The sequence below is a fragment of the Bombina bombina genome, chromosome 1, assembly GCF_027579735.1.
Source record: "Bombina bombina isolate aBomBom1 chromosome 1, aBomBom1.pri, whole genome shotgun sequence".
Lineage (NCBI taxonomy): Eukaryota > Metazoa > Chordata > Amphibia > Anura > Bombinatoridae > Bombina > Bombina bombina.
In genome coordinates, this window is record NC_069499.1 from 1,488,079,871 (window position 1) to 1,488,093,394 (window position 13,524).

At 39.1% G+C, this 13,524-nt stretch overlaps 1 protein-coding gene across 1 annotated transcript in view; it reads right to left on the minus strand.

Moving 5' to 3' along the window:
* LOC128653797 (ABC-type organic anion transporter ABCA8) overlaps nucleotides 1-13,524 on the minus strand; it is a 669,484-nt gene that overhangs the window by 180,386 nt on the left and 475,574 nt on the right. Inside the window, exon 26 of the mRNA XM_053707306.1 lies at nucleotides 2,672-2,788. Within this exon, the coding sequence (XP_053563281.1) occupies nucleotides 2,672-2,788 (117 nt within the window). The remainder of the gene's footprint in view (nucleotides 1-2,671; nucleotides 2,789-13,524) is intronic.

Genomic DNA, 13,524 nt, shown 5'->3' on the forward strand with positions numbered 1-13,524 from the left:
AAATAAATGAGTATATGATGCACGCATACTAACGGTATCAATTACCATGATATCTATGGTCTGAGATGAAGAGAGAGTATGCAATAGGGGGTGCATAACAAAGTTAATATTAATGTTATTAATATTAAAGCTGTATAAAAGCTATACAAAATGTCACAAAAACTATACAAAAGCTATACAAAATTACACAATAATTTCCCAAATAAAAATATGCATAATGTTGCATTATGTAACATAACTAAAATGCACACATATATGTATAGATTGAATGCTAGGGTAAAATCAACATCCTCAGTATTTTAAAGGCAATTATACCTCTTATCATACATGGTAGGTGTGTAATATGCATATTTATAGACTATACATAAATGCAATATGGGTATTATAACTGCATGTATTTATAGATACAGAACTTGATAGCCACGTATCGAAAAAAAGGGGATATCAAAAAGCGGTAAGTGTCAATCACTTCCAATAATAATCAAATCATATTCAGAGTTGAGTCCTGCAGGAACTCTGGTTTGGAGTCTAAAAACCCAAAACATTTCTTGTTTACCCAAGATCTTATCTCTATTTCCACCTCTAGAGGGGGGTTTTATCCATTCTATAGCTTGCCACCTTAGAGTATTGTTACTATTATTGTGGACATGTTTAAAATGTTTCACCAGAGGTTTTGTGGCTTCTCCAATTTTGATAGTGGACAGATGATTCTAATCCTGGCATTTACGTCTGTAGTAGTGAGACCTACATATTGTAGATTGCACTGAATGCAAGTTGATACATAGATCACATAGGAGGATGTACAATTGAGGCAAGAGAAGATATTAAATTCCTCACCTGTTACTTCTGAATGAAATTTATTAGAAAAAATGCCAAATTCACAGGGTCTACATCTTGCTCTCCCACACTTGTACATCCCCCTATGCCTCAGCCAAGAACTCTGACTAGGAGGGGGTAAGGTTGGCAACTCAGAAGGTGACAAATAATTGCCTATAGTTCTACTCCTTCTATACGAACAGAATAGCCACTTTTCTACGCAATCAGTGAGTTTGTCATCTGCCGCAAACAAACAAAAATGTTTATTTACTATCTTACAGATAGCATTATACTCCTCACTATATTCTGTAACAAAGGTTACCTGATCTTGACCAGTCCTATCTTGGTCTGTTTTGGTGTTCTTGGAATCTTTGAGTAGAGAAATTCTATCATGTGATCTACCTGAGTCTGTGCCCTATCCAACACACCTTTTGGATACCCTCTAGACAATAATCTATCTTGCACGTCTCTTATAGGCCGCTTCTTCAGTGCAATTTCTAATTAATTAATTGACCTTTTGCACCTGCAAACGGTACATGCTTGGGATGGCAGCTTTTGGCATGAAGGAGGGTATTTTTGGTAATTGCTTTTCTATACAGGTCACTTGTTATCTGCCCATTATCCCAACCAGTTAATGTGAGATCCAGATAATTGATAGATGCATTTTGTTCCCAAATGTGAATTGTAAATTGGCTTTGTTATTGTTTAGATGATGTACAAAACCTTCCACTGATTGCACATCCCCCTGCCAAATTATAAGCAGATCATCAATATACTGCCTGTAAAAGGCAATATTCTCTTTATAAGTATTTCTATCTCCATAGATGTGGGGCAGCTCCCACCAACCCATGTACAGGTTTGCGTAGGATGGGGCGAATTTTGCCCCCATCGCCGTCCCACATCTCTGGAGATAGAACTGGTCATTAAATCTAAAATAATTGTGTGAGAAGAAATCTGGTTACACTCAACACATATTCCACAAGATCATTAGAAAAATTGGAAAAATTTCTCAAGAAGAATTTTTATAGCTATAACATTCTTCTTGAGAAATGTTTCCAATTTTTCTAATATATATATATATTTTAAGGTGTCACTCCAGGACCCTGTTTTTTCTTTTTTGCTGAAGTAAAAAGTGTAAGGGTTAAAAAAAAATGTTTTCACAAAATACATAAAATAAAAACAAAAAAACATTACACTCATATATAGGTCTAAATATGTGTATGTGTGTATGTATACATGACTATAAATCTGCATATACAGTATGTGTATACATTTGTATCTATGTGTAAATATGTATATTTTTTTATGTGTTTTCAATAAGAATAGGAATATTAGTAGGAATTAAAATTATATATATATATATATATATATATATAAATATATATGTGTATCTGTATATATAGATAGAAAGATAGATAGTTAGATAGATAGATAGATAGATAGATGATAGATATTTTACAAATAAATAATCATATATATATATATATATATATATATTATTTTTTTTAAAAAGAACATTTTCTTGTAAGTGAAGAACATAGGAATGTAAAGTACTACTAATGCACGTTTGGCTTTATCACAGTTGATTTAGAGGGGTGTTGGGTTAGGACGTGAACAATAACTAGTAGTTTTTTGTACAGCACCCCATAGTTGTCACTGGGGACAAAGAGTTAGCGCAGCTGCTATATCTGAAGTTAGTGCGCCTGAGTCTTTTTCTCTCTCACTAACTTTTTAATTTCTACTTGTAATACGCGCGCATATCCGGCTGCACTATAATGGCACAATAGACATGACATACATTTTAAGGTAGAAGATATCTTGAGAATTGAAAAATAAACAAGAAAACATGTCTTACTATATTGGATAGAATTTGGGTGAGAGTGCTGGCAGGGAAAAGTATAATGTAGGGAATTACTATTTGAAATATTTGGCTATGTAGAAAATCAATCATAATCAAGGGAAGGATGGAAGTCTGCAAGAAAAAAAGAGAGGTGTGATTATTACACAAGTATATTATAACTGTATTAACATAGTCATATCCTTTAAAGTTAACATTTCCAAAACAAATAATTTAGTAATTTCACCTGGTTTTCTATATATAAGCTGGAAGAACGTTTACATAGAAAAGCAATGGTTAACAGTTATGCATGTGCTGACCTCAGCTCTTAAAGGTCATGTTGGTAAAGTCTCATTTTTTGCCTGGCTTGTTATCAACATTTTTGGATATTTCCCTTCGGAGTTGTTTTGTCTGTTTTAGCCACATCATTATATGAAATTCCTATAACCAATGCGGAAACATATGGGGGGTAATTTATCATGGCCCGAAACGGGCCAAATACATCTGTGTCTTAAGACCACTGCTCCTTAACTCGTCCACCGCCTCTGAGGTTGATTGACACCCCCTGCTAGCGGGTGCAAATCTGCAGGGGGCGGCTTTGCACAAGGAGTTTATTATTTGCTTGTGCGATGATAAATGCCGATAGCATATGGTGTCAGAATTTATCAAATTCTGTCAGACATGATTGCTACATACTTTTTATTAATGGCTTTGGCCCCTATTTATCGAGGGCTGGCGGACCTGATCCGACATTGCGAATCAGGTCCGCCAGACCTCGCTGAATACGGCGAGCAATACGCTCGCCGTATTCAGCATTGCACCAGCAGCTCACAAGAGCTGCTGGTGCAATGCCACCCCCTGCTGACTCACGGCCAATAGGCCGCAAGCAGGGGGGTGTCAATCAACCCAATCGTACTCGATCGGTTTGATTTCCGGCGATGTGTGTCCGCCTGCTCAAAGAAGGTGGACAGGTTATGGAGCAGCGATCTCCATAACTCACGGGGCATCAAGCTCCATTCAGAGCTTGATACATATGCCACATGGTCTCAACTTATATAATGTCATATTGTATTGTTTTTTGCTGGCATGTTATCTAATGAATTGTTTGTATTTTAGCATGATATCCAGAACTGACTCTTATTAATTGAAACTTGTTTTAGAATAAATAAGATTTTTTTAAAGGTATTAAGCAATCATTCAGTAGATAGCTATATATTTAGCTACTTAGGTAGCATGGCAGTCATTTCCTATCCTGTTTGTTATTGTGAATGGAAACTTTTCAGTTACATTGTGTAAGGGTACTAGGGAAAGCCCTTAAAACTATTGCTTTATTATAGCGCAAGTAACTGCTCAGTAATATTTACATACGTCTTAAAGCAACACTGAAATTGTTCTATACGGGCTGAGAAGTTATAATTTCTTGTTAGCTGCAGCAACTCCCGCAAGACTATTTCTTTCTTATGTCTTGTTATGACATATTTTTTTAAGGCTACTTGTAGTTAGACCACTGGTTTTCAAACCTGTCCACAGGTCTCCCTAACAGGCCAGGTTTTGAGGATATCTGAACTGTTGCAAAGGTGAAATAATCAGCTGATTAGTAAGCATGGATATTTTACTTGCTCTCATCCAAGGTAATCCTGAAAATTAGGCCTGTTGGGGAGGTCTGAGGACAGGTTTGAAAACCAGAGAGTTAGATGAGACTTCTGAATAAAATAATAACAAGACTTTACATTGTACATCATTCTTGCCCCTGGCCACCCCTATTAGGGTTGCCTGTGACTAGTGATGTCGCGAATAGTTCGCCGGCGAATAGTTCCCGGCGAACATAGCATGTTCGCGTTCGCCTCGGCGGGCGAACATATGCGATGTTCGATCCGTCCCCTATTCGTCATCATTGAGTAAACTTTGACCCTGTACCTCACAGTCAGAAGACACATTACAGCCAATCAGCAGCAGACCCTCCCTCCCAGACCCTCCCACCTCCTGGACAGCATCCATTTTACATTCATTCGGAAGCTGCATTCTTAGTGAGAGGAGGGACAGTATAGCTGCTGCTGATTTAATAGGGAAATCGATAGCTAGGCTAGTGTATTCAGTGTCCACTACAGTCCTGAAGGACTCATCTGATCTCTGCTGTAAGGACAGCACCCCAAAAGCCCTTTTTAGGGCTAGAACGTCAGTCTGCTTTTTTTTTTTCTGTGTAATCTAATTGCAGTTGCCTGCCTGCCAGCATGTGTGTCAGGCTCACAGCGTATACTGTGCCCACTTCCCCAGTGCCACCACTCATATCTGGTGTAACAGTAGTGTACATTTAAAAAAAACAACACTTTTTTGACTGTGAAATCATAGCAGACAGCTGCCAGTACCCAAGATGGCCTCCAATAAGGCAGATGGGGAAGGTTAGAGAGCTGTTTTGGGGGGGATCAGGGAGGTTGGGGGCTAAGGGGGATGCTACACCACAGCATATGTAAATATGCTAAAAAAATTAAAAAAAATTAAAAACCTTTTATTTTAGTACTGGCAGACTTTCTGCCAGTACTTAAGATGGCGGGGACAATTGTGGTGTGGGGGAGGGAAGGGAGCTGTTTGGGAGGGATTAGGGGGTCTGATATGTCAGGTGGGAGGCTGATCTCTACACTAAAGCTAAAATTAACCCTGCAAGCTCCCTACAAACTACCTAATTAACCCCTTCACTGCTAGCCATAATACACGTGTGATGCGCAGCAGCATTTATCAGCCTTCTAATTTCCAGAAAGCAACGCCAAAGTCATATATGTCTGCTATTTCTGAACAAAGGGGATCCCAGAGAAGCATTTACAACCATTTGTGCCATAATTGCACAAGCTGTTTGTAAATAATTTCAGTGAGAAACCTAAAATTGCGAAAAAATTTAAGTTTTTTTTAAATTTGATCTCATTTGGCGGTGAAATGGTGGCATTAAATATACCAAAATGGGCCTAGATCAATAGTTTGGGTTGTCTACTACACTACACTTAAGCTAAAATTAACTCTACAAGCTGCCTACATGCTCCCTAATTAACCCCTTCACTGCTGGGCATAAAACACGTGTGGTGCGCAGTGGCATTTAGCAGCCTTCTAATTACCAAAAAGCAACGCCAAAGCCATATAAGTCTGCTATTTCTGAACAAAGGGGATCCCAGAGAAGCATTTACAACCATTTATGCCATAATTGCATAAGTTGTTTGTAAATAATTTCTGTGAGAAACCTAAAGTTTGTGAAAAAGTCAACAATTTTTTTTTATTTGATCGCATTTGGCGGTGAAATGGTGGCATGAAATATACCAAAATGGGCCTAGATCAATACTTTGGGTTGTCTACTACACTACACTTAAGCTAAAATTAACTCTACAAGCTCCCTACATACTCCCTAATTAACCCCTTCACTGCTGGGCATAAAACACGTGTGGTGCGCAGTGGCATTTAGCAGCCTTCTAATTACCAAAAAGCAACGCCAAAGCCATATAAGTCTGCTATTTCTGAACAAAGGGGATCCCAGAGAAGCATTTACAACTATTTATGCCATAATTGCATAAGTTGTTTGTAAATAATTTCTGTGAGAAATCTAAAGTTTGTGAAAAAGTGAACAATTTGTTTTTATTTGATCGCATTTGGTGGTGAAATGGTGGCATGAAATATACCAAAATGGGCCTAGATCAATACTTTGGGTTGTCTACTACACTACACTTAAGGTAAAATTAACTCTACAAGCTGCCTACATGCTCCCTAATTAACCCCTTCACTGCTGGGCATAAAACACGTGTGGTGCGTAGTGGCATTTAGCAGCCTTCTAATTACCAAAAAGCAACGCCAAAGCCATATAAGTCTGCTATAATGGCATGTCTGGCACACAGTGTTGGTGCAAGGGTCCATCTGACCACTGATACCTGGTCTGCAAAGCATGGTCAGGGCAGGTATATCACCTACACTGCGCACTGTGAAGCGGGCGTAACCCTTACACTACCTGATCGATACAACATCATACCTGATGTTTTAAAGCACGTTATTCCAAACAATTTAGGAATGTTAGGTGATTTATGCCCTTTATGGATTAAAACCAGACTCTGCATCAACTATGTAATTTTCCATGGGAGTTTTGCCATGGATCCCCCTCCGGCATGCCACAGTCCAGGTGTTAGTGCCCTTGAAACAACTTTTCCATCACTATTGTGGCCAGAAAGAGTCCCTGTGGGTTTTAAAATTTGCCTGCCTATTGAAGTCTATGGCGGTTCGCCCGGTTCGCTCGTTCACGAACTTTTGCGGAAGTTCGCATCCGCCGTTCACAAACCCAAATTTTTAGGTTCGCGACATCACTACCTGTGACCAGTTATGCGACTTTATAGCATGGTCATGATATTAAATGTAAAAAGTATTATGGAACTGTATAATTTGAAGTTAAAGTACACTTGTGTAGTTATAATAATGAAGTTTACATTTGTAGTTGTCTTCTTAAATGTGATATTAGCATTTTGAAGGACTAATTTACAAGACTGTTTCCTAACAGTTATCACTGTAATGTTAGTTTTGGGTAGGAACTGAGTATAAGTCTGAGGAGGTTTGGGTGTGTGGAACTCAGAATGCAGGACCAGATATGCTTAACAACAAAAGCCTTTTAAAGTCTTTACTAATTGATAAGCAAATGAATAGTTAGTAATTCAAATTGAAGATCACAGAAACTGCAATTTTGAACACAGACCCAAGGCTGAACACTAAATTCCTATACAAAGTTCAGAATTCTTAAGTAGGTTTCAGTAACAACGTCCAATGGGAACTTGAATTGTGCTTGAATTGTGCAATGCACCCAATTGTGTGGAGGATGACACTGTCACAGAATACCAGGTAGGTATAACAGGCACAGCTTGTTTGAGGAAAGCTGTCACTGGTATAGCAGACATAGGATACACAGTAGGCACAGGATTCCTAGCGGGTACTGTTGGTAAAACTGTCACAGGATACCTGGTAGGTACAGCAGGCACAGCTGGTTTGAGGAAGGCTGTCACTGGTATAGCAGACACAGGATGTTCAGCAGGTTAAAGATACCCAGCGGGTATTGTTAGTGAGACTGTCATGGGATACCAGGTAGGTACAGCAGGCACAGCTGGTTTGAGGAAGGCTGTCACTGGTATAGCAGACACAGGATGCTCAGCAGGTTAAAGATACCCAGCGGGTATTGTTAGTGAGACTGTCATGGGATACCAGGTAGATACAGCAGGCACAGCTGATTTGAGTTAAGCTGTCACTGATATAGCAGACACAGGATACTCAGCAGGCACAGGATACCTAGTGGCTACTGTTAGTGAGACTGGTATGGGATACCAGGTAGGTACAGCAGACACAGCTGATTTGAGTCAAGCTGTCACTGATATAGCAGACACAGGATACTCAGCAGGCACAGGATACCCAGTGGGAACTGTTGATGAGACTGACACAGGATACCAGGTAGGTACAGCAGGCACAGCTGGTTTGAGGAAAGCTGTCATGGATACCCAGTGGGCACTGTTGGTGAGACTGTCATGGGATGCCAGGTAGGAACAGCAGGCAAAGCTTCAGGGAAAAGGTGAGTATATACCAGGTATATATGCTTGGTCTCTGGAACAAGGTAACAATATGCAGGTAACAGGTAAGTATGCATGGCTTTCAGGAACCAGGTGAGCATAGAAATATAGAAACATAGGCCTAGATTTAGAGTTTTGTCGGTAAAGACCCGCGTAGCTAACGCCGGCTTTTTTCTGGCCGCACCATAAAAATAACTCTGGTATTGAGAGTCCACATAAAGGCTGCGTTAGGCTCCAAAAAAGGAGCGTAGAGCATATTTAACGCAGCTTCAACTTTCGATACCAGAGTTGCTTACGCAAGCGGCCAGCCTCAAAAACGTGCTCATGCACGATTCCCCCATAGAAAACAATGGGGCTGTTTGAGCTGAAAAAAAACCTAACACCTGCAAAAAAGCCGCGTTCAGCTCCTAACACAGCCCCATTGTTTGCTATGGAGAAACACTTCCTACGTCTGCACCTAACACTCTAACATTTACCCCGAGTCTAAACACCCCTAGCCTTACACTTATTAACCCCTAATCTGCCGCCCCCGCTATCGCTGACCCCTGCATATTATTATTAACCCCTAATCTGCCGCTCCGTTAACAGCCGCTACTTACATTATCCCTATGTACCCCTAATCTGCTGCCCTAACATCGCCGACCCCTATATTATATTTATTAACCCCTAATCTGCCCCCCACAACATCGCCTCCATCTGCCTACACCTATTAACCCCTAATCTGCCGAGCGAACCTGAGCGCTACTATAATAAAGTTATTAACCCCTAATCCGCCTCACTAACCCTATAATAAATAGTATTAACCCCTAATCTGCCCTCCCTAACAGGGTAGGGCATTTTTTATTTTGTGGGTCTTTGTTATTTTATTAGGGGGCTTAGAGTAGATGTAATTAGTTTAAAATTGTTGTAATATTTTTCTTATGTTTGTAAATATTTTTTTATTTTTTGTAACTTAGTTCTTTTTTATTTTTTGTACTTTAGTTAGTTTATTTCATTGTAGTTATTTGTAGATATTGTATTTAATTAATGTATTGATAGTGTAGTGTTAGGTTTAATTGTAGGTAATTATAGGTATTTTATTTAATTAATTTAATGATAGTATAGTCTTAGGTTTAATTGTAACTTAGGTTAGGATTTATTTTACAGGTAATTTTGTAATTATTTTAACTAGGTAGCTATTAAATAGTTCTTAACTATTTAATAGCTATTGTACCTGGTTAAAATAATTACAAAGTTGTCTGTAAAATAAATATTAATCCTAAAATAGCTATAATATAATTATAATTTATATTGTAGCTATATTAGGATTTATTTTACAGGTAAGTATTTAGCTTTAAATAGGAATAATTTATTTAATAAGAGTTAATTAATTTCGTTAGATTAAAATTATATTTAACTTAGGGGGGTGTTAGTGTTAGGGTTAGACTTAGCTTTAGGGGTTAATAGATTTATTAGAATAGCGGTGAGCTCCGGTCGGCAGATTAGGGGTTAATAATTGAAGTTAGGTGTCGGCGATGTTAGGGAGGGCAGATTAGGGGTTAATACTATTTATTATAGGGTTAGTGAGGCGGATTAGGGGTTAATAACTTTATTATAGTAGTGGTGAGGTCCGCTCGGCAGATTAGGGGTTAATAAGTGTAGGTAGCTGGCGGCGACATTGTGGTGGGCAGATTAGGGGTTAATAAATATAATATAGGGGTCGACGGTGTTAGGGGCAGCAGATTAGGGGTACATATGTATAACGTAGTTGGCGGTTGGCAGATTAGGGGTTAAAAAAAATTAATCGAGTGGCGGCGATGTGGGGGGACCTCAGTTTAGGGGTACATAGGTAGTTTATGGGTGTTAGTGTACTTTAGAGTACAGTAGTTAAGAGCTTTATAAACCGGCGTTAGCCCAGAAAGCTCTTAACTACTGACTTTTTTCCTGCGGCTGGAGTTTTGTCGTTAGATGTCTAACGCTCACTTCAGACACGACTCTAAATACCGGAGTTAGAAAGATCCCATTGAAAAGATAGGATACGCAATTTACGTAAGGGAATCTGCGGTATGGAAAAGTCGCGGCTGAAAAGTGAGTGTTAGACCCTTTTTTTTATTACTCCAAATACCGGAGGTAGCCTAAAACCAGCGTTAGGAGCCTCTAACGCTGGTTTTCACGGCTAACGCCAAACTCTAAATCTAGGCCATAGTAGAAAAGAACCAAAAAGGCCCAACAAGTCAACCCATATTACATGTTACTTTTTTCTTAGGATAGCCTTATGCATATCCCAGGCATTTCTGAATTCCTTTACAGTCTATCACCTAGATTACGAGTTTTGCATTAGAGGCTGTATGGTGCTAACAAGCAGTTTTGTCTCACCGCTCACTTACCTACAGCGCTGGTATTACGAGTTTTCAGAAACTTGCCGTTAACAGACAAGAAGTGAGCGTTGAGCAAAATTTTGCTCATTACCGCACTCCAATACCAGCGCTGCTTAAGTCAGGGTTGAGCTGGTGTAACGTGCTTGTGCACGATTTCCCCATAGGAGTCAACGGGAAGAGCTGGCAGAAAAAAAGGCTAACACCTGCCAAAAAGCAGTGTAAAACTCCCTAATGCAGCCCCATTGATTCCTATGGGTAAATAAAATGTATGTTTACAACTAACACCCTAACATGAACCCCGGGTCTAAACACCCCTAATCTTACACTTATTAACCCCTAATCTGCCGCCCCCGACATCGCCGACACCTGCATTATATTATTAACCCCTAATCTGCCACTCCGGACACCGCCGTCACCTACATTATACTTATAAACCCCTAATCTGCTGCCCCAACATCGCTGACACCTACATTATATTTATTAATCCCTAATCTGCCACCCCGAATGTCGCCGCAACCTACCTACACTTACTAACCCCTAATCTGCCGCCCCCAACGTCGCCACCACTATATTATATTTATTAACCCCTAAACCTAAATCTAACCCTAACCCTAACACCCCCTAACTTAAATATAATTTAAATAAATATAAATACAATTCCGATCATTAACTAAATTATTCCTATTTAAAACTAAATACTTACCTATAAAATAAACCCTAAGCTAGCTACAATATAACTAATAGTTACATTGTAGCTAGCTTAGGATTTATTTTTATTTTACAGGCAAGTTTGTATTTATTTTAACTAGGTAGAATAGTTATTAAATAGTTATTAACAAACTTGCCTGTAAAATAAAAATAAATCCTAAACTAGCTACAATGTAACTATTAGTTATATTGTAGCTAGCTTAGGGTTTATTTTACAGGTAAGTATTTAGTTTTAAATAGGAATAATGTAGTTAATGATAGGAAATTTTAGCTAGATTTATTTAATTATATTTAAGTTAGGGGGTGTTAGGGTTAGACTTAGATTTAGGGGTTAATAACTTTAATATAGTGGCGGCGACGTTGGGGGCGGCAGATTAGGGGTTAATAAATGTAGGTAGGTGGCGGCGATGTTAGGGACGGCAGATTAGGGTTTAATAATATTTAACTAGTGTTTGCGTGGCGGTAGTGTGGAGGTTTAGGGGTTAATATATTTATTATAGTGGCGATGTCCGGTTCAGCAGATTATGGGTTAAAAATTTTCTTTTAGTGTTTGCAATGTGGGAGGGCCTCGGTTTAGGGGTTAATAGGTAGTTTATGGGTGTTAGTGTACTTTTTAGCACTTTAGTTAATAGTTTTATGCTACAGCATTGTAGTGTAAAACTCTTAACTACTGACTTTAAAATGCGGTACCAGTCTTGACAGGAGAGGGTCTACCGCTCACTTTTGGTCAGACTCATAATACCGGCGCTATGCAAGTCCCATTGAAAAAAGAGGATACGCAATTTACGTAAGTGGATTTGCGGTATTCCCAAGTCTGGCCAAAAAAGTGAGCGGTACACCTGTACCTGCAAGACTCGTAATACCAGCGGACGTTAAAAAGCAGAGTTAGGACCTCTTAACGCTGCTTTTTAAGCCTAACGCACAACTCGCAATTTAGCCGTTTGTGTTTACCACCTCAATTGTAAGTTTATTCCATGAATCCATCACCCTTTATGTAAAAAATGCTTCCTCACATTTCTTCTGAATCTGCTACCCTCTAACTTTAGATTGTTCAGCGCTGCGGAATCTGTTGGCGCTCTACAAATACCTGATAATAATAATAATAAAATTGTGACCCTTGTTTTGGCATTTGATTTTTTTTTTTTTTACATTCTTAAGTCCATTCATATATTTGAAGGTTTCTATCATGGGGCATATGTATCAATGTGCGAGCGGACATGATATGAAGTAGCGTAGTCTGTCGGCATAGTCTGTCTGCATTTATCATTGCACCAGCAATGCCGTCCCCTGCAGATTCGCAGCCAATCGGCCGTTAGCAGGGGGTGTCAATCAACCCAATCGCATTAGATCGGGTTGATTTCTGTCCGTCGCCTCAGAGCAGGCAGACAAGTTATGGAGCAGCGGTTTTTAGAAACAAGGGGCCTCAAGCTCCCATGTCTCCTCTTTCCATTCTATCCTCTAAACTATACATATTTAGGTCATAGTGACTTTCTTTGTACGTTTTATATTTTAGACCATCTACCATTTTAGTAGCCCTCTTCTAAACAGCAACTAATGATCTGTAAAGTGGCATAAGAACCTTGCTATTTCTACTACTAATGTAATGCTCGTGGGATATTCCACTATCAGACCAAAACTTGTCCAGTAGTCTTCTTATCCCGGTGTCAAGTGGAATGATAGGAAATATCCCAGAGCAGAGAGAGAGAGTTTGTAAAATGAGGTAAGCAGTATTTACAGCAGGCAGGGCAGTACTCAGCGGCAACAGAAAGGTAATCAAGAAGTATGGCATTTCAGGGGTAAACCAATAGAAGGTCCGGGAACAGGCAGGAGTCAGCAAAAAAAGGATATCCAGCAGTATAGCAATAGCAATTCAGGGGTAAACCAATAAAATGGTCAGACTGGCAGAGTTCAGCAACAAAGTAGCAATCCAGTAGTTCAGGGGTTAAGCAAGCAGAGTTCAGAATCAGTATAGCAATCCAGTAGTTCAGGGGTTAAGGCAAGCAGAGTAGTCAAACAAGCAGATTTCAGTATCAGTAAAGCAATCCAGTAGTTCAGGGGTTAAAGGGCCATTATACACTCATTTTTTCTTTGCATAAATGTTTTGTAGATGATCTATTTATAAAGCCCATAAAGTTTTTTTTTTTTAATGTATAATTTTGCTTATTTTTAAAGAACATTGCTCTGATTTTCAGACTCCTAACCAAGCCCCAAAGTTTTATTTGAATACCGTCAG